Source organism: Chelon labrosus (assembly GCF_963514085.1).
Source record: "Chelon labrosus genome assembly, chromosome: 18".
NCBI lineage: Eukaryota > Metazoa > Chordata > Actinopteri > Mugiliformes > Mugilidae > Chelon > Chelon labrosus.
The window spans coordinates 7,728,838-7,756,501 of record NC_140351.1 but is presented as its reverse complement, the minus strand read 5'-3'; the positions used below and the strand labels follow the sequence as shown (position 1 = coordinate 7,756,501).

Genomic DNA, 27,664 nt, shown 5'->3' with positions numbered 1-27,664 from the left:
ATCTGGGGTTGCAGTTGCTCAGGTCTAGGTTCAGCAACATTATGTTGCCCAAAGAATGAGGTCAGCTGACTACCTGAATATACTGAATGACCAGGTTATGCCATCAATGGATTTTCTTCTTCCCTGATGTTCACGGGCATATTCTAAGATGACAATGCCAGGATTCATGGGGCTCAGATTGTGAAAGAGTGGTTCAGGGAGCATGAGACATCATTTTCACACGTGGATTGTCCACCACAGAGTCCAGACCTTAACCCCATTGAGAATCTTTGGGATATGCTGGAGTTCAAAGGCTTTGGTCAGTGGTCAGACTCTCCCATCATCAATACAAGAGGTCAGTTAACGTTCAGCACCAAAAAAGAAAATACAAAAAAAACCATCTTGGTCTGTAATATTTCAAACTAAAACTCTGGGATAAGTTTTTTTTTTTTTTTTTTCAGTAATCTGAAGTAGTCCTTCAAGCAGAATTACTCTTCTTTTTTTTCTAGGAATAAATTGCTGCCATTTTGTCTCCTACTTCTCTCCGCTGAATGGAAACCCCTCAAATAGTAGCTGCTTGATTTTTATAGAGTTCTTAGACGAGTAATCACCGGGGCTCTTTTTTGCAATGATTACTAAAAGAATTGGCCTCTCCTCCATTAGGGCCTCTTTCTAATTTCCAGCCTCCGTCCCCCTCCCTCCCAACTGGTTGAGACCAGCTCTGCTTTAAACCAATTAGCGGGGTGAGCCGTATGTCACCGGCCATCGGACAACTTACCCCTCTCCACCCGGAGCTGTAAATTTACCTCTGGCTGTTAAGCTGTCGGGGTCTGTTGTCGCTCTGCTGCCGACTGAAACTGATCTGATGCGTACATGCTGGGGTCAGGGTCTGCAGGTGAAAGGTCAGGGGTCAAGTCTTGCATGTTGTCATCCAGTTTGCCTTTAACTCAGAATAAAAATGTTCCGACTGCTCTTTCTCATATAAAGATAAGATAATCCATTAATTCATCCCTACTTCGTTAGATTAATGGAAGAGAGGGCGGTGGATGTAATGACCTCTGTCCCTGCCTCAATGGACGGCAGCAAAAAACAAAGATGGAGAGGCATTAAAAGCTGCACCGTCACTCTCCTGCTTCCTCCTCCACTCATCCCCTCCTCTCCTCCTGCCCCAGACGAGTCGATGGTCCTTCATCACACAAAGCCCACGTCTGAGTCGAAGCCCCGTCTGCATGTCGGTCGTTCCCCCGCGTGAGGACAAGAGGAGCGGAACGGCCGGACGTGGGCCGAGTGGGAGGGCGAGAGAGGTGTAATTTTATATCTAATGGCAAGCGAGCGGATGAGTGCGTCTCCTCTCTGAGATAAGGGCTAAATGAAAATAGCAGGGAATGATGAAAACGACAATGGAGGAAGATAGCTATACTTACTGGTTTTCGGCTAATGTGCACAGATGTCCTGGTGGAGAAAGAAAGATGTACGAAAATGCTTCAGCTCTAAATAAATAAATAAGTAAACTGATTAAAAACTATGCTACACTACAGGCGCCATAGAGAAATATCTACCAACAGGTGTAAATGGACATTGGTGACATTTGAACTTTATCTTCATTGACTGCGTTTACATGGCCTTTAGTATCCCGGTTTTGGTCGGGTTTTTGAAGTATCCCGTTTTTGTGTTTGTCCATGTAAACACCATATCCCGAATTCAGAAATCGGGTTATGCCCATTTCCCGATTTCAAGAAACCTGGAGTACTCCGATAGAAGCCGGGATACTGGAGCATGTATACACCTTATCCCGGTCTCTGACGGCTGCCCGCTGTCTGCGCAGGCGCGAGTGACGCCAGGCGACGCACCAGATATACAATCAACATGGCGGCAACGAGAACTTCTCACTTTTGGAGCGACGAGGAGACTGAATTTTGCCTTAAAATAATGAAAGAACTCAACATAACTACGTGTTTAGGTGGCAGAAAACACAGAAATGCCGACATATTCGAGTCTGTTGCGGAAAATCTACGTGACGCTGGTTTTCCACCTCGCACTGTTGAACAAGTTAGGTCGCGAACATGTAAACGCAGTCATTTTAGAGGAGGAATCAGTGGGACACTTTTGACTACTGGTTTGGATTTCATTACGAGGCGTGATTTAACTATACAGAGGGGAAAAAAAGAGCTCTGCACACAACTGGAGAGTCCAACAACCAATCAGAGACTTTTAGTTTGAAATAAATTCAACCCCATGGCTCTCAGATGACATGTATGACTGATTGGTCCGGCAGATCCCTGCTGGAGCGTAATCATTTCCCAACGGAGCAACTCCAGACAAACTTTACACCACAGACAATTTTGGGCAAAGAAGTTGGACCGGCTCCCATCCTAGAACTGTTCCACCGTATCTCACTTAGCAGTAATGTGCCAGAAAACATGAAAATTAGTCAAAACAGTCTTGTTTAAGATCAGTCATGACTCGGTGCCAGCCATTGCCCATTTGAGGACATCTTTATTTTAATGTCAGATCGTCCCAGCAGTGCTGAGATGTCTAGGGACTGCAGATACAAAATAAACATTGTTCGTTTATCCCTACTTAATTAGATTAATGGAAGAGAGGATGGTGGCTGTAATGCCCTAAGTAATTAGTAATTAGAGAAAGAAATGGTATGTTATAGTAGTTGATAGCTGTCTGTATCAGCCCTCCTCATATGTAATGACTCCTGCTCTGTGCTGCAGGGAGTAGCTGACATGCCAACGTATCCCGTCATGCCGGAGCTTTTACCCCCTGCAAGTTTTCAGTCCTGAATAATACAGTGAAGTCTGCTGTGAATACACACTCAAAACATGAAGACATTTCAAATACCGAGGCAATGTTACAAATACCTTCCATTTCCAGAGGAGAACAGCCCCGAGAACACGCTGAGGAAACAAGCTACTCCTGCATAAACCGCCGTCGATGCGAGTAACAAGTTCTCACCGTCTCTCTTAACACTTCTGTTTCTACTACGCTGAGAACACACATGGGGTGTTTGGTGTGTTTTCCAGTTATTTCATTCAGAACTTGTGCAGTTTCACAAGAAGGATTTATTTTGATCCTCGTGCTTTTCTTTTTATTTACCCCTTGGACATGTTATATCACACTGAGACAAACCATTTCCCCTTAAAGACGCAGTCAGACATCATACACAGCCACAACATTAAAACCACTGACATTAGAAGTACATAACATTGACCATCTTGTGACAATTCAATGTTCTGCTGGGAAACTTATGGACATGTAGCACCCACCTAGACCAGACCAGGCACCCCCACCCCATAGCAATGACGCTCCTTGATGGCAGCAGCCATCCCCAGCAGGATGCAGCCTGACACAGACACACACACAAAAACACTTTAGGAACAACTCAAAAAACAAACGTGAAGAAATGCACAAGGTGTTGACCTGGCCTCCAAATTCACTAGATCCCAAACTGATCAAGTATCTGTGGGATGATCCACAGAGGCCCCTCCCCTCAACCTATAGGACCCAAAGCCCCCCCACTAACAACAATCTGTTGCCAGACACCACAGGACACCCTCAGAAGGCCCATGTCCATTCTCTGGTAAGTCACAACTGTTTTGGAGGCACAAGGGAGACCTACACAATATTAGGTCATAATGTTATGCCTGATCGGTATATTGTTGACTAAAGAGTAGTGGTAAGTGCAGTTAGGTTTGTGTTTAGGTCGGCCTCCCTGCTTAAGTGGTCACGTAGAGTGTAAGCCTATTGGGATTCTATATGAGATGGCGATCGACTTACATGTCACAAGTGGTGGTGGGGGCTTTTCTCTGTGCAAGAGTATTAGCGGAGCTAAATGCAGTAATACGGTCAGGGCAGCTAGGTTATGAAGACGTGCTGCTTTAAAGCATGTGGTGATGTGAGGGTAGGGGCGGAGAGGAAAGAAGAAGAAGCAGTCGGGACAGTCCCCTCATACACAAAGGAGCGGATGCACCTTTAGGTTTCTAGACATGTTTGGCAAGTTAAAGGGTCTCCTCAGGGGCCCGCAGGTACCAGCGGAGTCTGGGACCACCACAGCAGCTCCAGCTCCTGCTCCTGCTCCTGCTCCAGCTCCAGCTCCAGCTCCAGCTCCTGCTCCTGCTCCAGCTCCTGCTCCTGCTCCTGCTCCTGCTCCTGCTCCTGCCAAGGTAAGATCTGTTGCTAAATATGTTAGTTATTCATATTCTGTCTGTAAAAAGATAAACCATTCCTCTGTGACACTCTTTCAAACTTTGATTAGCTTTCATACTGCTCAGTTCATGCCAGTAGCAGCAGCAGCAACAGCAGCAGCAGCAACAGCAGCCAAGGCTTAAATCCAGCGTAAGCACACCAAATAAAAGAAGGCATCCATCACGTAATAAAGCCAATTGGTTACATTTATTTCTCCTATGATCACGGCCGCAACTGCTTATCTGCTCCTCCATCCGTTCAGCTGCTTAGTACTCTTGCCAGCAACGAATCAAATAAAGCCGTTTCATTACACAGACCTCATTGACATCACTCTTTTACCCGACGGGCGATTCATTTCATCTCAAACTCGGCTTGTTTTTTTAAAAGTGTCCGTCAGCCAAGGGTGGCAATTTGTCAAACGCTAAATTCGCTATTCTTTAAAAACGCTTTTCCAAATTAAAATGTCTCTCGAACGGCCACGGTTTGACTAATGGAGCCGAGCATCTGACTTTGTGGAGAATGTTGATTTGTCTTGTAGGAGGAGAAGCCGGCCGATAAGGAGAATGGAGCCAAAGGAGAGGACAAACCCCAGGGTAAGTCTGCCTGTAGGTTTCTTATTGAATCACAGATAAATACTGAAATACACTTTATTTATGTCAGCGCAAAGGGCTGCAAATATGACAGTCGCTTATATATACATAATTTACTTGAAAGCTCAGCTGCTCTCAAAGCATTTTCGTCAAAACAAAAGCTGTCTGAAACTTTTGTGTGCACTTTACAAGCATCTGTATTGATCAGAAAAGAGGTGTCACACACAGATGACGCAAATTAGTAGGTGACAGATGCTCGATATTAAGAGTGCAGCTCTGCTCAACTTTTGTTGCGGCCTGTCTCAACTTTAGCCGTGTCTCCTCGATGAGATGTTGAATTTTTTGTGTTGAGTTTAGACGCCTTGCAGCTATTTTTGAGTGAAAAATATTGGATCCGCCTCTGTCAAAGACCCGTTTCTGTTACCTCCTTCTGCTTGATCATCCTGTCCAAGCCAGAGAGAGACACAGTAATGCATTAATGTACAGTATACTGTATATGAAACTGGTCTCATATATATATTTTTATATATGTATGCCTCACGAGAACGAAATGGGTTTGAATCCAGGCTGACTGGGGCCTTTCTGTGTGGAGTTTGCATGTTCTACGTGTCTGCATGGGTTCTCTCCGGGTACTACGACTTCCTACCACCGTCCAAAGACATGCTGGTTAGGTTCATTGGTGATTCTGTCTCTCTGTGTTAGCCTTGAGATAGACTGGAGAATGTACCCCGCCTCGTCAGCTGGGATAGGCTCCAACGTCCCCGCTACCCTTCACAGGACAAGCGGTTACAGAAGATGAATGAATGAAAAAACATATATGTGTGTATTGGTGACTGTATTATTAAATCTCAAGATAACTGATTCATTTTATCTTTTGGAGGACACACAGATACTCGGGTTGCTTTAAAACTCGTGAGAAGCTGCCAGCCACTTTGTTCATTTTGTTCATTCCCATAACTTGGCTTTTATAAAAGCGCTTTAGAAACTGATTGATTGAAGTGTTTATTTCGAATATGCAAACCAAAATAAAAAAGAAAAGTAAGGCAAAACATTTAAACATAGAAATACATATTCGTAAAGGAGTAAGAAGAAGAATAACTTATAAACTCCCACCCCTTCTCTTTAAATAATGAATGACAATACCAAGCTTCCTTGCAACTAGTTTAGATATGCCTGATACTTCTAGATAAATAAAATATATTCCTGACAAAGTCAATTAGAAAAAAACAGTCAATAAGAAGGTAACCTCAAATGATTCACTTAATTCTGGTCTCAACAAAGACAAAGTACTATACAGTTAGTCTAGAAGAGATAAAATATAATTCTGGTCCTTTTCCTTTCTCAGAATTATCTCCTGCACCGGGCCCTGCACCGGCCCCGGCTCCAGCTTCTGCACCTGCCCCAGCTCCTGCACCGGCCCCAGCTCCAGCTCCAGCTCCTGCCCCAACACCTGCACCAGCCCCAGCTGCAGCCCCTCCAGCAGCTCCAGCTGACCCCAATCAAGCTGGAACTGAGGGGTAAGATCCGCACCTAATCTCTCCGCTGATATCAACAAACTTTCATCATCATCAAATATTTCTTTCTATCTGATTTTTACCTGGAACATTTCATTAACTGTAAAGGAGATGCACTAAAAGTCCAGTAATAAGCAATTAAAGGGAGTAGTTACAGCGGATTTATCCCTTGACTATCGGCCAGCCCTACAAACTCCACTCTAGCCTACCAAAACACACACACACCTGCCAAGACACTGACACCACAAACCAGTATCAAACTAATCACCCAGTGGACACTAATTAATCAGATCCCCAGGGAGGTCGGCCAGGAGAGACCGAGAAAGCCCTCGGAGATGAGCGCAGCATGTTAGATCTTTATCCCCTATGGTGCAACATGTGTATTAGCAGAGGGACGGCCTGAAAGTGGATTAAAAGCTTTTCAGCTTTTTAGGATTAAGAAGCTCAACAGGGCTGCTTCTGGCCTGGCAATAAAAGGCGTCAGGTAGGGACAGCTGCATCTGAACAGTTTTAACAAATGAGGTGTTTTATCCGTCCGTGGATCACAATATAGCGGTGAGGAAGGCTAGAGGTGTCAGCCGTCAGCTTGAGTGATGTGGAGCTTATGTATCTTCACTAACCCCTCATGAAGTGTGTAGATTTAGTTTTTTTTTTTTAAGTCTATGAAATATATCTTATAATCAGTATTTTTTCCTTTTCAAACCCTGCGTTTCGTTTTCCTTTTGTTTTTCTTGTGCAGATTAAAATACCAGCTTGTGTTTTTCTTGTGTTTTGCAAGATTAAAATGTGCTCCTGTACTTACGGAGACACATTAACGAGATGAGAAGTGAAGCCAACATGGCAAATTAAGTCCTGGCAGTACTGTGACTCTGCCACCAGAGGACAGCCTCTGCCACAGTTTCGACCAAAGGGGAAAAGCATCAATCACCTTTGAGTTACATCAGCTTCCAAAGTAACTTTCTATCATTACGTACCCAACTCTAATGTCTTAATAAAAAAAATAACTGCCACTTATAGGTCTATATATGCATGCAGTACAACCTCAGACATCTCTAAATTCAACTTCAAGTCAGTGATTTGTTGTTGTTGTGCCATCTGGTTTAACTACAGAGCTTGATTTAAATGTATGCCTGGACACAAATCATTCTTATCCATTAGGGGGCGACACGAGAACATTTAATATCTGTTACTGCTGAAGATACTGTGTGAGCTGAGACTTCCTAAAGATAAAGACCTATTTCATCCAAATCAAATCAGTTCCTCTTCCTCCGAATCACAGAATCGTTAAGAAAATGGTGACTTCGTCTGGCCAAATATTTGGTGTTTAATTTGGATTGGTGAATTAAATTTAGATTCAGAAATCTTTATTTGTCCCCAGGGGACAATTTAAGGCGCAGGTGAACAGCATGACGTGCAAGACACTTTTATGGAACAAGAAAAAAATATATAACAATACAAAGTATATACAAAAAACTATCTAAACTGTCCATGGAGGATATAAACATAACTGTAAGAATAAAGTGAAATGTAAGACCACAGTATAACAGTGAGGACACAAGATGTCTTGGGGTTGCCCATACAATGTTAACGCTATGGCGGCCCATGAATTGGAAATATTTTTTGCACGTTTCAAACAACATTGTGCTTGCGTTGTTTTTCATATCGCTCCCGAATAGTGATGTGTCATGGGCAAAAGAGGCGCAAAAGAGCCGATGCTTGGTAGTGAATCAGAAGAGCCAATTCCCAACGAGCTGGCTCCCCACTATATTTTGTTTTTCCTTTTGCTCGTTCATCTCTGCTTGTGTGAAGATGGAGACAGATCTTTGTTTTGATGGGCACACTATGTGGCCAGTCACATGGGAGGATCATACCATTATGTGAAAGCAAAGAGGCTGACAGAGTAAGGCAGCAGATAGCTGTGAATGTCGTCACTGCAAAATGAAAATAATGTTAATAGCAGGTTCCACCACAAGCCCGCACAAGGACATTTATACCGTTTGTTTTTGCTTGTGTGGATTTGATTGCAGTGTTTTGTTCATTTGTTTGCACAATTAAAGTTTAATTGAAATATTAAACAAAAGTAAGAACAGAATAGCTGCACAAAATGTGACAATTATTAGGCTTCTCATAAAAACACTGAATGCAAAAAAGGGTTTATCAACACTATTCTGTCCTGGCAGTTGTGTCCGTTACAAAGCACTGACAGATAGCTAAGAGAGAATAAAATGAAGAGCGGGACTTTTCTTCCATGAAACTTTACTAGAACTAATTTCTTCTTTTCCATCTCTCACTTTCATTCCATTCAGATCCGTAAAACTACAAAGACATAAAAATACAGAAAGTCACAAGTGACGCCTCTTTAAGCTGTCAGACATATTACATAAAGGTAAACGACAGTTATCAGATTTAACGATCTCATACATAACGGTATTTGGTTGCTAGGTTACTAGGTAGCAATACACAGAGTGGCTAGACATGTCATGCTAACACACAAGTATTCATACATTAAAACAAACATTTTGTTACTTATTATCTTAAGAAATGTTAGCTGTAACAGTTGTGTAACTCTTTCATAACTATCAGTATCTCATTCATTAAACACTTACGGACATATTTACTCCAAGGATCAAAACGAGGAAACAGCTGTTGCAAGCATCTAATCAAACTGACGAGTAACTGACAGGCAACGGCTATGTTACAACGGAATACATGTAGATGTAGTACCACATTCTAGCACCAGGTGTCACCATAGGAACGTAAACATGACAGAAAAATAACAATTACACAGGAGTCAGAACAAACAAACACACAAACTATATGTATTTGTTGTGTTGGGCTAAAATATTAGGTTTTAAAGATACTGAATAAAGAGCCGTTCAGGAGCCGTGGGAAAAGAGCCAGCTCTCAGAAAAGAGCCGGATTGCCCATCATCATTACTCCCGAAATCATCTCTCCCCTCCCCAAAGCCCCCCTCCCTCCCTCCATACACACCTGCCGCTCATCTGCTCTGTATTGAATTTAACCTGGCGGGGAAAACGGCACCGACAACTCAGGTAGCATGTGAAGCTATTGGTGTGTTGTTCACTAATAAAAATTAACGTTACCGGCACTTTTTAAAACCCAATGCTTGTGCTCTTGACTTTTTCAGACCATGGAGAATTACAGTTATTTAGAGAGAGTACGAGAACGAGACTCCAACCGTCACGGGAACTAGCTTAACCTAGCTTAATAGCTAGCTAGCAAAGTTAACTGTTAACTATAAAATAGATTTATTCGCTGATTCACTTTATTTAATCTTACATAAATTTGTCCATAGAAAGACACGTCTCAACTGCATTATGTTTAGTTTTCCTGTATATAAACAGGTTGCTGCTGTTTGTAGCTAAATCTAATATCAGGGTTATTACGGTAATTTAAAGACGGAAGGATAAAAATCGCATGCGCTTATATTATATGCAGTACAGTTAATGTACTGTTTAAAGAAATTGATAAATTTAGTATTAAACAAAAACCGCCAGAGTCGCACGAAATCACAATAAGGAGATGCTAGTGGAGTTTTTAATTTTTTTTATTTTTTTTATTTATCCTTTTCAAATAACTCTAGTTTCAGGCAGATATTTAGAATTATCATTATAAATAATAATTATTATGTGCCTCTTTTACCACTGTCTTCCTTTCTTTTATGTATTCACTCCCAAAGTTTCGTTGTTATACTTACATTGGATTCCATTATGGGCCTTGTTGCAACTGGTTGAACATAACAGCTGATGCAATTTATGTTTCTATTGTATTTTTCTGCTTTTTAAAAATGCCTTTTAAGCGAAAGAAGAATTTTATTGTACAGAGAAACATGTCACCCTACTTAAACTTGCTAACTAACTTTGTATTAATGACACAAGAGCTAATTCTGCTAGATAAACATAGTGGAGCACTTACATGTCTCCCTACTGTGACTATGACACTTTGAATTGAATCTTGAATGCAACCAATACAGAGAATGATGCCAAAAGGTTTAATTGGCCCAGCAGATATTTGCCAGAGCATAATCGGTTCCCAACAGAGCAACTCCAGAGCAACTTTCCTCCAAAAAAAAAACTGTGTTCGTTGAAGTTGGCTGGGTTTCATGCACATGAACTGAGTGTGGAGATTTTTAAAGTTTGTCATCCCTCAGGGGGCGGGAGGCGCTTACTCTCCCCCTTGTCTGTTGACATGCTGTGCCTCTGGTTACACCACACATAGAAGAATCATTGTAATCACCATTGGTTTATCTGTGGATTAAATTCTGTGGATTATTCTCTGGATTCTGTGGCTAATTTATGGCCAAGTATCACCTCGTCTTTTTTATTTTTTATTTTCAGGCAGGAAGAGGCCCCTCCTCCGCCTCTACCCATCGTCATCAACAGGTACTCGGATGACCAACTCAGAGAAATAGTGAAACGGATGCGAGACCGGCTCCTGATCTACAAGGAGAAGGTGGCTGATCAGTACGCCTCGTCTCCTGAGATAAGCCCTCCTGTCAGTGAGTACCAACGCTGAACGAGTCCCCTGCACTCACCATGTTGTAGCTTTTACTTCAGCTGCAGTATAAATGTGTGATTTTACTTATACCGGTGCGTTATTTAGCAGTAAGCGCACACATGATGAATCTTTTAGCACACTCGGTTCCTGTATTATTCTTCCAGCGCCAATTCTACGCAGAGACAACTACCCCAAAGTGATGGAGGAGAGGAAACGGCAAGCGGAGGAGGAGCAAATAAAGAAGGAGGAGGCGGAGAAGAAGAAGAAAGAGGAGCAGGAGAAGAAGAAGAAAGAGACGGAGCAAAAGAAGAAGGAGGAGGAGGAGGCGAAAAAGCTAGCCGAGAGTCAAGAGGTGAAGAAGGCGGTGCCCCTGAAAACCAGGTTAACTGAAGCCGCGTGGACTACGGTGGACTTTGTCCTGAAGCCGGTGGAGGACGTGGCGGACTCGGTGATGGGGAAGACCATAGACCCTTTTACGGACCGGCGTTACATCGCCTGGCTGAGCTTAGTGACTCTGGCTTTCAACTACAACACGTGGTTCATCACGGCCCGCCTGTGTTTCCCGTACCACACCGAGACCGCCATCCCTCTGTGGTTCGCTCTGGACCTGCTGGCTGACCTCATCTACCTCACAGACTCCGTCATCTTCCAGCCGCGCAAACAGTTTGTACAAGGAGGAGACGTCATTGTGAGCGGTGACATGATCCAGACTCGTGACTGGCAGCTGAGCATCTCCTGAATTAAGACAATAAAATGTTTTCTTTCCTTTCAGACAGACAGACTGAAAACAAAGAAGCACTACAGGGATTCAGAGAGATTCATGGTAACGATTACATCCTCAGAAATAAATCTAAAAACCTGAATCGGCGTCCTCACTCGTCCGTCTCTGTCCAACAGGCCGACACATTGTCCCTCATGCCATTTGACCTGCTGTACTTCCAGTTTGGGTTCAAGTCCATTTTCAGAGCCAATCGTCTGCTGAAGGTGAATGTCCTCGTGAGCCAGCTCTGTGTTTAGAGGAAAAAGCTTCATTAGACAATAATCAGAACATAATGAACTTGCTTGGTTTCTATTCTGGCTGATATGTTTCCGTGTTTGTCCTCAAGGCAGATACGTTTTTTGAGTTCAGCGATCGTCTGGAGAGCATCATGGCCAAGGCTTACATCTGGAGGTAAGTAGTGATTTATAAATATCAAACCAAACATCAGAAAGCTTTACCGTACTAGAATATTAATAATAATATAACACATTTGCTCGTCTTTCAGAGTGATTCGCACCATTGGCTATCTCCTCTTCATGCTCCACATCAATGCCTGCTTGTACTACGTGGCCTCAGACTATCAGGGCATCGGCAAAACTAAATGGGTCTACTCCGGCCTAGGCAGCGCGTAAGTACCTCTATGCATTGCTCCCCTGTGTTGTTGCTTGTTGAAGCGACAGTTCAGATTCTTTGAAGTGGAGTTGTATGAGCTACTCACCTGCCTCCATAGGTTTGTTTGTTATTGTGTAAACTTGATTCACATAAGTTAGTACCTCCTACACGCTCATTTTAAATAATTATCCTCTAATTAAAAGACATTTGTACCATCTGTTTAAATGTAAGAAGTGTTTTGGTTGCATTTGGTTATGTACACCGATCAGGCATAACATTATGACCACCTTCCTAATATTGTGTAGGTCTCCTTTGTTGCCTCCAAATCAGTTGTGACTCATCAGAGAATGGACATGGGCCTTCTGAGGGTGTCCTGTGGTGTCTGGCAACAGGATGTTGTTAGTGGGGGGGGCCTTTGGATCCTATGGGTTGAGACGAGGGGCCTCTGTGGATCATCCCACAGATACTGGGGGATGATCTGGTGAATTTGGAGGCCAGGGGGGTATTCCAGAAAGCAGGTTAACTGGCTTAACTGGGTATGTTAACCCAGAGTTAGCGGTAAACCTGGGATTTCAGTTCCAGATCGTCAAATATGATATATCTTACCAACTTGGACAATGTTTTTATATTTTGTTTTGACCTGCGGCCACGTTCTCTTGAGGGCATTCGGGTTACATCTAATTAAAAATAATACAATATATGACAAGGTAGTCTATAGTATAAGAAAGTCTCATACAAAGCAGTTAATATGTAGCCTAATATCTACTGAATTATTGTGCTTCTGACACATTAATGTGCTATATCCTACTAAACTTATGCATTTACGCGGTCGGCAATTCTCTGCCAAGCAAGGTCTCGTTCCTTGGCAGACGCGCAAGTATTGCTTTTTTCGTGATTATCGCTCTTTCCTCCTCGTACGCCTCGAGCAGAACTTGCTGCTCCGCTTCAGAAAAATAGGCTGCTCTGCGCTTTGCCATTTTTACTCCTGGTTTCGACTCTCAATAGATGATGCCTTTATAACTTCGCCGTGATCGCGCACAACTCTGGGTTAAACAATCCGGGGTTGATTGAACTGATCGCTAACCGGTGTTTTGGAACCGACAGCTCGGGTTTAGTCGCCTCAGGTTCAGACAACCCAGAGGTTAAGTTTTATCTCAGTGTTTGTTAAACCTGCTTTCTGGAATACCCCCCAGGTCAACACCTTGTGCTGCTCTTCATGTTTTTTGTGTCAGGCTGCATCCTGCAGGGGATGGCTGCTGCCATCAAGGAGTGTCATTGCTATGGGGTGGGGGTGCCTGGTCTGGTCTAGGTGGGTGCTACATGTCTAAGTAACGTCCACACCAATGAATAGCAGGTCCAAAAGTTTCCCAGCAGAACACTGAATTGTCACAAGATGGTCAACGTTATTCACTTCTCCTGTCAGTGGTCATAATGTTGTGGCTGATCGGTGTAGATTCCAGTAATTATCTGGTGGCAGTGTGACACGCTCTTCACAGCGTTTTAAACTAAACTAGTAGTAGGACTAACATTTTCTACACTACTTGTTAAATGTTTCTTAATGAGTCTCTACCGCACACTTTCACAAATAAACATATATTACCTCTTGAGCTTTAATTAGCTGTATCTATCTATATTTTTTCCACATATATGAAGCCTTCACACACTGTTTTTGTGTTGCAGTAGTTCTTATCATACTGTATGATTTAAAAAAAATCTATTTTAACTGAAGTAGCAGTGATAATATTTCTGTGCTGTTTCCAGATTCCTTGAACACAACACGAGATACCACCAATCTTTTTAAAGAACAATTGCAGTGTTTGTTCCACCATGACACTTTTATTTCATGAGTTCCTCTTTCCAGTATATCCCTACCAGAGTTATTCAGAGTAAACTATAAACGTATACTCTGTTGTATGTTTGCTGCCGCTGCAGTTACCTCAGCTGCTTCTTCTATGCGGAGAAGTCCCTGCTGATGATCGCTGAGTTGCCATGTCCAGACACCATGTTTGGGCTGATCTTTCAGATGACCAACTACCTTTTTGGGGCATTCTTTATGTCCATCATTCTTGGCCAGGTAGCTTTGTTTTTTATTATAGCCTTTATGGATTTTTATTTATTTATTTATTATTTTTTTCCATTTAATTTCTTTTTATTTAATTATTTTTACAATTATTTTATTATTATTTTAATCCTATTTTTATTTTATTTATTTATTTTATTTATTTATTTTTATTTTATTTTATTTTATTTTTTATTTTTATTTTTTATTTATTTTTTAATTATTTTTTATTTTTTATTTTAATATAGCCTTTATGGATTTTTATTTATTTATTTATTTTTTTCCATTTAATTTCTTTTTATTTAATTCTTTTTACAATTATTTTATTATTATTTTAATCCTATTTTTATTTTATTCATTTAATTTAATTTTATTTTATTTTTAATTTTTATTTTAATATAGCCTTTATGGATTTTTATTTTTTCCATTTAATTTCTTTTTATTTAATTATTTTTACAATTATTTTATTATTATTTTAATCCTATTTTTATTTTATTTATTTATTTTATTTATTTATTTATATTTTTTATTTATTTTTTAATTAATTTAATTTTTAATTTTTAATTTTTAATTTTTAATTTTAATTTTTAATTTTTAATTTAATTTAATTTAATTTTTTTGTGACCTTTTTCTTGAGGAGCCAGAGCAACTGCAGCTACACTAAGCGCAGCAAGACATCAAGGGAATCGAGCTCAAAGAGTTATCAAAAATGTTCCCCAGATTCAGGAAGACTCGTCCCAAAACACAAACACTGATTCCTCTATCAATCAATCCACTAAAACACAATCTTCCAATAAACCTCCCTTCACTTCACTTCACTTCTCCACAGGTACCTGCGTTGTTACTACTACGCTGTGCGCAGTCTGATCAACATCGGGGGTCTTAACGAACCCCACACGGTCTTTGAGATTACCTTTCAGATGACTAACTTTTTCACGGGCGTGTTTGTGTTCTCCAGTCTGATTGGACAGGTAACACGGATAGTATGAGCCCAGTTCATAATCCTGAGATTAGCATCTCTAAGCTAGCACATCGTCACCTTCTTTTCCTCTTGTTACCGTGGTGATAGAATGAATTAAACCTGTCCTGCTAGATACGATACTAACACTCATTAGTCTTACACTAACACTCCATCACCTATAACTGGTTCCCTGTGGCGTCTTGACTGTAATAGCTCGTACTAGATGAAGCATTTTGACGCCACAGACTCGTTCTTTCTATTTTCTGAGTTATCTTCTTTTTGGTCGTCTTGCCTCAGATGCGAGACGTCATCGGTGCAGCCACAGCGGGACAGACCTACTTTCGTTCCTCCATGGACGGCACCGTGGCCTACATGGTGACCAACAACATTCCCACCCTGGTGCAGAACAGAATCCGCACCTGGTACACCTACACCTGGGACGCTCAGGGCATGCTGGGTGAGTAGATTAGAAAAGAATTAGAAACAGCTCCTCCCCACCTCCCGTGGCTCCAGAATAATTTTCCGGTTGTTTTTCCAGACGAGTCCGAGCTGCTGGATAAGATGCCTCTGGTGATGAAAACTGCCATCGCCGTGGACATCAACCTGACAACCTTCCAGAAGATCGATCTCTTCAAGGTGGAGGCACATTAAGACGTGCTACCAACGCACCGACAGCGGAGGAGATCGATCAGTTAACTAAGTCTAAATGTCTCCACAGGGCTGCGACCAGCAGATGTTAGTGGACATGTTACTGAGGCTCAAGTCAATCATCTACCTACCTGGAGACTTTGTAGTGAAGAAGGTAAAGTCAGTGTGTGATTAATAAGAAAGTTTTTCCTTCCAAGGTCCCAGACGGCAAATCTTTTTAAATCTGTGCAGGGAGACATCGGTAAAGAGATGTACATCATCAAGAGTGGAGCGGTGCAGGTGGTGGGAGGACCCGACAACAGCATCGTGTTTGTCACCCTGAAGGCTGGCTGCGTGTTTGGAGAAATCAGGTAAGTTCACCTGAACTTGCTAATGGAAATGAAATAAAGATCAGCAGATGTTTAATTTACACATTACTGTGCAAAAGCATCCAGGCCGAGGTTCTCTCCGGGTACTCCAGCTTCCTCCCACCGTCCAAAGACATGCTCATTAGGTTAATTGGTGATTCTAAATTGGCCGTAAGGTGTGTGAGTGTGAATGGTTGTCTGTCTCTCTGTGTTAGCCCTGAGATAGACTGGAGACCTGTCCAGGGTGTACCCCGCCTTGTCAGCTGGGATAGGCTCCAGCGCCCTGGGACCCTTCACAGGACAAGCATTTACAGAAGATGAATGAATGAATGTTCAAAAGCAAAAAAAAAATCTACAAATATTCCAGTGGTTCCCAAAATGGGGGGCGTGCCCCCTAGGGGGGTCGCAGAGCCATTGCAGGGGGGGCGCAGGGCGCGGATTGAATTAGAGGGTGACAATTTTTCAAGACGCCCGCGAGTCACGGGTGTCCCGCGGTACGGGAGTAATTTTCACTGTTGGTAACGTGATAGGGACGGAATAGAGCAAATAATCGGCGGGACGGAGGACAGAGCCGGAGATTAAATTAAAAAATGACGCTGCAATGCGGTGAGTGCGCCCAACTTTAGACAACAACATAGGGACTTAGGAGTCTTTCTCTCGGGATTTTGCGGGACAGGACTTCTTTGGTGGGGCAGTTACGTGATCGGGATATGACGGGAGTATTTTTGTGGGCTCGGGATGGGATGGGAGCGAGATGGACAGGTTTTTGACGGGCTCCCACGCAAACGCAAACCTGTTACACTGAACATATTACACAGTAAAGTTTACTTTTATTTGTTCAAAAAGGCTGATGTTTGTATTAATTACGATGTGTGAAATAAACTACAACAGAGTCTGATTTTTTTGGGGGGGGGCATGAAGATTTTCTCATGTACCAAAGGGGGTCCCAGGAGAAAAAGTTTGGGAACCACTGAAATATTCCAACAAGTTGTCATGCGTCTCTTATTTTGTCTTAGCCTCCTGCAGTCGTCCAAAGATGGAGGGAACAGGCGGACGGCTAACGTCAAGGCCTACGGCTTCGCTAACCTCTTTGTCCTGGAGAAGAAAGACCTGTTTGACATCCTCGTCCACTACCCAGAGTCTCAGAAGGTGTTGGCCAGGAAGGGCAAGTGAGTCTGAGACCTTAACCTGACAGCTCTGTAGTCACGCCGCGCTTCTTGTTTGTTATAGGTTAATGTGCGGTAATTGAACTTGTTAACATATTCGAGAGCTCATTTTCTCTAACCAGCAAAAATACTAAACACATGAAGACATCGCTTACACATAAAAGCAAGTCTACAGGGGCCGTAGGTTTTAACAAGTGATTTGAAAGAAGCCACAGATTCTGTCCTCATGCCGATTATCCCAAAGCCCAGGGGCTCAGATGCCAAAATGACCCGAGGCTTCAGGAGGTCAATATTTGTGTTACGTAGCTTGGAGCTGTTTGAAATGGAAAAAATCTATTCCATATCAAACTGGGAGCCTGTGGAAAGGAGCACGGAGTGGGCTGATGTGATGTTTTAACGATAAAGCACCTAGCTGCTGTAGCTGTAGCTTTCCAGTGCTAATATTCTGTGGGTGCATCAGAGGACATATGTTGAATTCCTTCATAATAGTTTACTATGTTTTGTTTTGTGTGTCTGTGTGTAGAAAGCTAATGAAAGCCAAAGGCCCGGCAGCAGCCAAAGCTCAAGAGGAGAAGAAGAAAGGACTGGCTCTGTTCGGACCCAAACCTCCTACGCCCAAACTGCTGCGAGCTGTCGGAGGAACCAAGAACTTCCTGGACAAGCTGAAGGTACGTGTACAGATATCTCCAAGAGGTTAAAGTATTCATGCTAACAGACAGTTCAACTTACTGTGTTTTCTGTTCTTCTTCTTCCCCCAGAGTGCCAGTGGAGGCCAGTGAGGACTAGTGAGCTCACAGAAAAGACGTTTTTTAAATAATTCCTTTCTGGGAGTTAATGTACAGTTTTATTTTGTACCTCTTACTACTACTACTACTCATTTGCCACAGTATACCACTAAGGTTTACTTCAGTAGAAGTCTGACAAGCATCCTGGCTGCAACAAACCGATCAGGCATAACATTGTGACCACCTTCTTAATATTGTCTAGGTCTCCCTTGTGCGTCCAAAACAGTTGTGACTCATCAGAGAATGGCTTTCTGAGGGTGTCCTGTGGTGTTTGTTAGTGGGGGGGGGCCTTTGAGGGGAGGGGCCTCTGTGGAACATCCCACAGATACTTGATCAGTTTGGGATCTAGTGAATTTGGAGGCCAGGTCAACACCTTGTGCTGTTTTCCGTGTTTTTTTGAGTTGTTCCTAAACCGTTTTTTGTTCCTAAACTGTTTTGTCATTGCTATGGGGTGGGGGTGTCTGGTCTGGTCTGGTCTAGGTTGGTGCTACATGTCTAAGTAACATCCACACAAATTAACGCCAGGTCTAAATGTTTCTCAGCAGAACACTGAATTGTCTCTAGATAATCAATGTTCTCCTGTCAGTGGTCATAATGTTGTGGCTGATCGGTGAATGTGCAACATGTGAGTCAAGTGTTCCTGGCCCTAGTAGACACAGCTTCATTTTACACTGAGTATATTTGTGTATTCATGTTTATTATTGGCTTTTATCCAGTTTTTCACTGCACAGTAATTATAGAAGAGATTTTATTCATGTGAGAGTTTAAACCTTCTCGATTTATATCTGCTCAAATAAATAATTGCTCACTTTACTGTGTTAGTTTCCTCGTCGTTTTTTTTTGTCCCATTTATTTGTTGTTGTGCGCCAGTCTGTCAGCTTTGTGTCTGTACAGGTGGAGTTACAGTTTCAGGTCGTGACTAATCCCGTTAGCCAGAACAGAGACGTAGTGAGGGCTGATTAACTGAGTGGTCTCTCTGCTGGTGAAGGCCACGGCCAGGAGGGACTGAAATAACCCGAGCACAGTCTAATTTAACATCTACTACTACACAGCCGTGAGTTACTCATGTATTTCAGATCATATAGTATATTTTAAAAGGTGAACTTGATTCTCCATAAGCTGTTATCATTACTGTACAGACGTGTCCTCCAGTCTGCAGCATTTCAACAAGCTTTCATATGATTAACTAGTATTTCTGCACTAACCATTTAAAAGAAGAGCTCTTTAAATCTTTAGATGTGGTCTGAGTCATTTTTATGTAGACTTTAGTCAACACTGGCAGTGATAGACGGCTCTGATGGCTGATCTGGTGTTGGCTCCGGGACAAAGGGGAGTGCCCAGAGGGAATTAATGGCTCTAAGAAATTTATTTGCCTCAGTCTGTCTGTCGAAGGTCGTGGGAGTTTTCTCTTTTAAGCAAGAAGGTCGTCTCCCAGCGAGGAGAAGTGGATGTGCAGCTTTTTTTCATCGCCGTAGCCCAAACACACACACACACAGACACACACAGACGACCCCGCCATGTTCAGCAGGTTGAAAAGGTGGATGGGGGCTCCTGAGCCTCCCTCTGTCCAAGCTGCTGCTCCACCTTCAGCCCCAGCACCTCCAGCTAAGGTAAGACCCTCACCTGTTTTTATTATCATTAAGGAAATAGAAAGTGGACCAGGAAACTTAATACAACCACTTGTTGTAGCTTTATATTAATGAAAGTAAAGAGTTTTCATGTTGTAAATGCAACGTTTAAACTTACTCAGGTCCAGTTTCTTGTCCCACATAGTTGAATTTTGCAAGTTGTGATCAGTGAAAGGCTCTGAATCAGTTTTTATTTTGCTGTTTGAGGATAAGTGAACCGTGGATTAATTGCAAGGGCTTTTGAGTGAATTAGAAAATACAAATCCTGATGCATTTTGCAACAGATCATTTCTTTACAGCCACATTTCAACATCAGAAATGAGTTAATTTTGTCTGTGTGTTGTGAACCTACAGGAAGAAAAGCCCCCAGAGAAGAAGGATGAAAAAGAAGAGCAGGCTAAGAAAGAAGAGGAGGAAAAGAAAGAGGAGGAAAAGAAGGAGGAAGAAAAGAAAGAGGAGGACAAAAAAGAAGAGGAGAAGAAAGAGGAGGACAAAAAAGAAGAGGAGAAGAAAGAGGAAGAGCCCAAGAAGGATGAGTCAAAACCAGGTGCGAGATTTAACAGCAAAGGTTTTGGAAAGACTGAAAGTAGATTATTAGACGGTCCACGTGTCCTCACTGATGTCTCTCTGCTACACAGACAGAAGCAAACTGAAATATGTTACGAACAATGAGCACATTAAAGGGACGTTTAAGTTCTCATTCATACACAGAGAATAATGTAAATATTAATATATATTAAACTTTTTTCATAAATTTGGAAAGTTTGGTTCTCTAAAGGGATTTGTCTCATGTACCAGTGAGATCTGATTCCACCTTCAAACAAGAACAGTGTCACCGTCACAGAGTTGTGGTCCTCATGGATTTGTTTTTAAAAACTTGAAATCTTATTTTATTCTTACGGAATAAATTCTGCAAGGAGTTGAAGGGGATGCTAATCATTTCATAATAATGCAAAACTAATCAAAGATTTAAGGCTCCAGGGAAATTATGAATCAGGAGGATTTTGGTCTGTTTTTATATCTTGTTCAGTTGTTAGAAAAACACTAAAGTGCTGCTGTGTTTTTCTTAAAGCTCCTGATCCTGCCCCTGCCCCGGCCCCGGCCCCGGCTCCGGCTCCGGCTGCAGCTCCTACTCCCGGTGCAGCCCCTGGTGCAGCTCCAGAGGGGGCTGAAGGGTAAGAATCCATCACATGCCGTTTTTATCTCACATCTCACCCAGTACAGTATGAGACTGACAGGCTCCAGCCACCTGCAGCCCTGCAGACTAAAGCATATGTAGTTGTTGGATAGATGTAGCTGAACATTACAGAACATGAGTTTAGACTTTTATTGTTCTGAGACACGGCCATTTTTCATTTTGACTTGCTGTTCGGGAAAAAATATGGAAATGAATGATTTAAATGATCATCTCTAGGATTATTAGGACGATCAGGTGACAGATGAGCAGCACAAATACAGGAGGACGTCTGATGGGGGCTGCATCAAATTAGGGACAAAACTTTTAATTCATGTCACAGTCGTCCCAGTTTCTATTGGCTTTAATTAGCTACCAAGATTATTTATATCTTACATATCTTTCTTATTCTTATTCTTATTCTTGCAGCTCCTCTCTGTGCAGCTGTTTGAGAACTCCTTACGTGAGACGTGAACCCAGACTTTTTATTATTTCTATTTAAAGCTGTATTTAGTGTTTCTGTACGGGTGGGTTTTACAGAGAAGGAGCAAAGGAAGCTGAGGATATTTTGGTAAATTAAACACCAAGAAGACAAGATGTTTTCTGTAATAATTTAAAAGAAATTATACAAATAGCCTCATATCTGTGGTTAAATTGCAAACAATGAGCCTGTTGAGCTTTAGCAGCTAAAAATACATAATTAATACAAATAAATTCAAACGTGGGATGTCGGCTCTGTGCATTTGAGGAACTCCTGAACTACGTCAGCTTCACTCTGTCTCCGTACAATAAGAGACGGCGTCTGGACATCTTGTGTCGCTGTGACTTCCAGCATGTGACTCCTAAAGCAGCAAAGGAGATTAGGAGCTTAGTTGGTGGTATTTGAGACGGAGACTCATCAGAGACAGCGCTCACATGCTGCCTGCAGTGGAAACATAATTATTGAGTTTTCTGCAGCCGGTGTAAAAAAAAAATCCTGTTTTCTCTTTAACATTCAGTAAAAGAAGCAAAATATAATTTTTGAAGGACAAGATCAGTGTCAAAAGATTCTCTGAAGCCTCCCTGTCCATAATTATTGCTCACATTTCAGATTTAGTACAAATCAACAAGAAATAACTATATCTAAATGTCAGTTTTGGATAAAACTCTGCCAGACAGAGCCCAAATTACATGAAATTCATGAAATTGTGAAAGATAGATTAGCCTTTTGACCAAATGTTGTTGAACGTATTCCACTAGGGGGCGCTGTAAAGAGAAAAAAGAAAAACTGGGCAGTCTGCAGCCTTGCTAATGTCTGGTTGTATATCTCCTTGATTAAACTACGCCTCAGAAATGATCCAGTTGATGGAAAATGTTATTTGGATCCTTTGCTTTCTATTCCTGATTTTAGTGAAGAAGCTCCTCCTCCACCTCCACCACCCGTCGTCTACTTCCGCTACACAGACGACACCCTCAGGACTTTGGCCACGAGGTTAAAAGAGCGCACGGAGATGCTCAAAGAGAAGGTCATTGACCCGTACGCCACATCTCCAGAAATCACTCCTCCTGTCAGTAAGTACGAACGTAAACTAGTTATCATGCGTTCAGGAGAAAACACTGACACTAGCAGGACCACTGAGCCCGACTCCCTCTTCTCTTTGCCTGTCCAGCGCCTATCCTGAAGAAGGAGGACTACATCAAGCTGAAGGAAGAGGAGCGGATAGCGAAAGAGGAGGCGGACAAAAAGAAGGCGGAAGAAGCGGCCAAAAAGGCCGAGGAGAAGAAGAAGAAGGACGAGGAGAAGAGGCTGGAGGCCGAGAAGAAGGCGGAGGAGGAGAGGCTGGCGGAGGAGGCCAGGAAGAAGGCGAAGCTCCTCCCGGATATCAGCTGCTCCTGCTTCGACGTCCTCTTCCACCCCATCGAGGTGAAGATGGACGAAGTCCTGGGAACGACTATCGATCCTTTCACAGGTAGCTCCACGGTGGAGACGTTACAGACGAGACTGAGTGCTTTAAATCCTCCATGTCACTCTAGTGTCCTCTCTCTCTCTCTCTCTCTCTCTCCAGATCGTCGATACATCGGCTGGCTGACCTTTGTAGCGGTGGCGTACAACTACAACGCCTGGTTCTGCTCCGCCCGGCTGGCCTTCCCCTTCCATAATGCATTCACAAACCCGTTGTGGATATTCTGTGACATTCTCAGCGACGTCGTGAATGTGATCGACATCGTCATCTGGCAGCCGCGGCTTCAGTTTGTCAAAGCCGGAGACATTATAGTAAGTCACAAACGCTTGACCAAGCATCACTGTTAACGACCTGCATATATAGTAACTCAGTCCCCTCTGTCGCCTGCAGAAAGACAGAGCCATGACCAAGGTGCACTATCGGAAGTCACAGCGATTCAAGGTGAGAGTTTGATTATATGTCTGGCGGTGGAAGGAACTCTGTAACCTTAATACTTCTCCCATTTCTGTCTCGTCTCGTGTTCTGTCTTTGTAGACTGACATGATCAGCATCATCCCCTTCGATCTCCTCTGCCTGCAATTTGAATTCTCCTCCGTTTACCGACTCAACCGCTTCATCAGGGTACGGGGGAAAGCAGACACATCTTGGACCAGACCATTTCCTCTTCTCTTAAATAGACTGGTTGGATGATTATTCATTTTCACTTTCTGTGTTCCAGATTGAATCTTTCTTTGAGTTCAGTGATCGACTTGAGAGCATCATGGCCAAAGCTTACATCTGGAGGTAAACGCTCCTGGAACAAATAGATGGATTGAATAAATATGATAAAGTCTTGCCTGATCTGGTCTGGTCTAGGTGGGTGCTACATGTCTAATGAATGAATGCCAGGTCCAAAAGTTTCCCAGCAGAACACTGAATCGTCACAAGATGGTTTAAATGTTATTTACTTCTCCTGTCAGTGGTTTTAATGTTGTGGCTGATCAGTGTAATTCTCTCTACTGCATTTGTGTGTGAATTAAGGTCACTTTAGTTGCAAATCATTCAAATATCTTTTCTCCATCATCCAGTCTTTCTCTATCTCTCTCTGATGCAGAGTTGCCCGTACCACAGGCTACCTGCTCTACATGCTCCACCTCAACGCCTGTATCTACTACGTCGCCTCACTGTCGCAGGGTCTAGCCTCAACCACGTGGGTGTATAACGGAAACGGCACAGCGTAAGTACTGTTTACTTCTGTCTTGTTGTTGTTGTTTGCGACTGAAAGCCACGTTTCTTTTAGTCATCAGTGTCTCTGGTTGAGCTCCCTGTGCACTCTGAGCCTCTGTCCTTGGTGCTGAATGCTTGTGTCCACCACAGGTACCTGCGTTGTTACTACTACGCCGTGCGCAGCCTCATCAACATCGGGGGTCTCCCGGAGCCCGTGACCACCTTTGAGATCAGCTTCCAGATGGCCAACTTTTTCATCGGAGTCTTCGTGTTCTCCAGTTTGATCGGACAGGTAGAAGAAGAAGTTTTATTAATTTCTACTCGTAGCCCGAGTCGTCTTTTGAATTCTATTAAAACGTTGTTTTTTTTTTTCTCTCAGATGAGAGACGTCATCGGAGCAGCTACAGCGGGTCAGACTTATTTTCGGGCCTCGATGGACGGCTGCGTTGAGTACATGAACACCTACACCATCCCCAAGCTGGTCCAGAACAGAGTCCGGATGTGGTACAACTACACCTGGGCCGCTCAGGGCATGCTGGGTGAGACAGCTGTGATGTTAGCGCTACTGAAAACCAGACTGATGGATCTCAGAACCAGGTTTTCATCACATTATGCCTTTTGTGAGCTTTAGTGGGAGAGTAAAAAGTGTACAGGTGTCCAACTGTAACTGTGGAAAAGCTTCACGTTGAGGTTAGACTAGAAGTATTAAATTAAAACCTTGAACACTCTTTCTCCAGATGAGTCCGAGCTGCTGGACAAGTTGCCTCTGGTGATGAAAACCGCCATCGCTGTGGACATCAACCTGGCAACCTTCCATAAGATCGCACTGTTTCAGGTGAGGCAGCGTGGACCGTGTCCTCTAACCACAGTAAAACATGTCATAATTAGAGGGAAGTCACAGTAGATGGTGTAGTCTCATCACGCTTCTTCAAACTCTTTCAGGGCTGCGACCAGCAGATGTTAGTGGACATGTTGCTGAGGCTCAAGTCCATCATCTACCTACCTGGAGACTTTGTAGTGAAGAAGGTGAGCGCAAACAACAACAGCCAGCCAGGTGGATTAGATTAATGAAGGGTTTTTTGAGGATCTGAGTGTTTAATGCTGAGGCTCTTGCAGGGAGACATCGGTAAAGAGATGTACATCATCAAGAGTGGAGCGGTGCAGGTGGTGGGAGGACCCGACAACAGCATCGTGTTTGTCACCCTGAAGGCTGGCTGCGTGTTTGGAGAAATCAGGTAAGTCCAGTACGTAAATATGCACTGACTAGCCAAAAGATTAGGTACACTAGTGGAAAAAAATATATATATATATCTGTTCCTGATTGTAGGTTCTGTTACGTAGCCTAGTCCACTGATTAAACTGATGAACTGGCTTGTGGGTGTATTCCTTAAAGTATTAAGGTCCCTCAAAATAAAAGAAAATAAAATCTTATTCAGTGAATTTAAACACCTGACATTTCTTTTTCCAGGATTGTTTCAAGCGAGTAGGAGAAACAGATCTCTAGGCTCTAATGCTACACATTCACTTTACAATACTGGCATATTAACATAAAAATAAAACCACCAACATCTAGAAACATACTCTATTTTTCTTTAGTACTGATACATAAAGTCGTACAGGACTGTTGTAGTATTGTATATGTCTCCTTCTGATTTGTTTGTGTGCCTGTGCTCCACCACAGTTTACTACAATCCGCTAAAGACGGAGGAAACCGGCGCACAGCTAACGTTAAAGCCCACGGCTTCGCCAACCTGTCCGTCCTGGAGAAGAAAGACCTGTTTGACATCCTCGTCCACTACCCAGAGTCTCAGAAGGTGTTGGCCAGGAAGGGCAGGTGAGTGCTTCAGTATTTAGATAAAGGTTTTACTCATCGACAGTCAGATTGTTTTGATTATATTTAAATGTGCAGCCCATTGAGGAGTGTGTGTGTGTCACTTCTTGTTAATTAAAGGAAACTGGTCAAAGCTAAAGGTCCAGCAGGTGCTAAAACAGATGAGGAAAAGAAGAAAGGCCTGACTCTGTTTGGACCTAAACCACCCACGCCCAAGTTCCTCAAAGCTTTTGGGAACTTCCGCAAAGGAGCGCTCCTCGAGCAAATCAAGGTATCGTCTCTACACGCGTACAACTACAGGGGCTTTTAGAGATTTGTGACTTCATGTAAAGTTTCTCTTTTTGTTTTGTGTCCACAGAAAAATTTAGAAGAGCAGAAGTAAGACGGGACGTGTGACGTTTCAGAGCGGCGTCATTTTCTATTTTCTATTCATGGGCCACTGAATTTCAGCCCATTGTTCAGGTAACGAAACCACGTGAGAAGAAGAAGAAGTAAGAAAAACACTAGAAGCAGAATAGAAACTGGACATCAACTGATATCCCCCTAAACCTTTGTAAATTCCTTAGAGACAGATTTAATCCAATCAGTGCCAGTAGCCAAACCTGAGGCTTACGTTTGAAGTTTGTAAATTGTGCGTCGTTTTTCATATAAAACTAAATTCATAACTAAACGTGTCCTCGGTTTATTTATTTATTGACATAGATGTTTTAATATTTCTTTTTAAGGTAGAAGTCCAACTCGTTTGCTTTTGGTTGAGCAGCAATAGCTTTGTTTAATCTAAAGAGCGCCACCTACTGTGTGACATTAGGATTGAAAGGGATTACACTGAGGTTCAGAGAGTCTAGTTCTGACCGTGTGGTTTTTATACTTCACACAATTTGACTAGAGAACTGACCCTCATGCGTCATTAGGGACATTTTTGTACATTTGGGCAAATTTTTCCTCTTCATCTGGCCATCACGGCAGAGTGGTGTGGTGGTTAGGGTACTCCAGCTTCCTCCCACCGTCCAAAGATATGTTCTTTAAAATGGGGTTATATGTGGGAGTCAATAGGACGTTTTTGTCCGCTAATGACTTAACCCAAATGTCAGTCACAAAAAATTTGTTATTTTCCATAAAACTAACGTTGGGAGGCAAATCTGTCTTGGAAACGACCAAGATTAGTTAAAATACTGACTTGAAAGCATTATTAGTTTTTGTGTAGCATCAGATTTAAAATTAACTATCCTCTCGAATCATTAGCGGACAAAACTGTCCCATTGACTCCCACAGATTAAAAGTTAATTTTAAATCTGATGCTACACAAAAATTAATAATGCTTTCAAGTCAATATTTTAGCTAATCTTGGTCGTATCCTAGTTTTAGGGAAAATAAATAACTAATTTGTGTTCTTTTCGTTTTAAACCAAAAAAACTATGGCTTTAAGTAATCAAACTGACATTTAAAGGGTTAAAATCCTCAACATGATTGAATATTTGGTAGTTTTGTAAAGTGCTGCAGTGGTTTAAGAGATTTAAGCAAAAAAAATATCACTTAAGTTTTTTGGAAGTGGACATTTTTGTCCTAAACGACTCAAGGGTAATAAATTAAATTGATACCTGAGGGTTAAAGTTTAGATCAGGTAAGTGTTTCATTCTGAATCCATTTATTGAATGCTACATGTTTGTAATTACTATATGACCGCTCTCTCTCGGCTCTTACAGACAGGACATTCTCACAAAAGAACTGGATCAGTCTAAATAATGAAAA

At 42.4% G+C, this 27,664-nt stretch overlaps 2 protein-coding genes across 2 annotated transcripts; both read left to right on the top strand.

Annotated features, from left to right (window-relative positions):
• Positions 1 to 3,974: 3,974 nt before the first annotated feature.
• LOC311503710 (cyclic nucleotide-gated channel beta-3-like) lies at positions 3,975 to 26,298 on the top strand (the record flags this gene model as incomplete). Its single annotated transcript, XM_084566581.1, has 17 exons — positions 3,975 to 4,151; positions 6,132 to 6,198; positions 20,834 to 20,936; positions 22,326 to 22,486; positions 22,585 to 22,884; positions 22,981 to 23,189; positions 23,269 to 23,319; positions 23,413 to 23,499; positions 23,597 to 23,661; positions 23,972 to 24,094; positions 24,235 to 24,376; positions 24,464 to 24,623; positions 24,822 to 24,919; positions 25,027 to 25,110; positions 25,201 to 25,319; positions 25,766 to 25,918; positions 26,036 to 26,298. The coding sequence occupies 17 exons, from the start codon at positions 3,975 to 3,977 to the stop codon at positions 26,223 to 26,225; spliced, it is 2,289 nt and encodes a 762-aa protein (XP_084422707.1). The 3' UTR covers positions 26,226 to 26,298.
• Positions 10,487 to 18,389, top strand: LOC311503682 (cyclic nucleotide-gated channel beta-3-like; the record flags this gene model as incomplete). The annotated part of the gene is made up of 15 exons (XM_084566549.1): positions 10,487 to 10,500; positions 10,603 to 10,796; positions 10,960 to 11,483; positions 11,568 to 11,618; positions 11,693 to 11,779; positions 11,902 to 11,966; positions 12,061 to 12,183; positions 14,100 to 14,241; positions 15,485 to 15,644; positions 15,726 to 15,823; positions 15,906 to 15,989; positions 16,067 to 16,185; positions 17,199 to 17,351; positions 17,872 to 18,016; positions 18,107 to 18,389. 15 exons carry the CDS (start codon positions 10,487 to 10,489, stop codon positions 18,125 to 18,127), a joined length of 1,980 nt encoding a protein of 659 aa, XP_084422675.1. The 3' UTR covers positions 18,128 to 18,389.
• Positions 26,299 to 27,664: the final 1,366 nt, after the last annotated feature.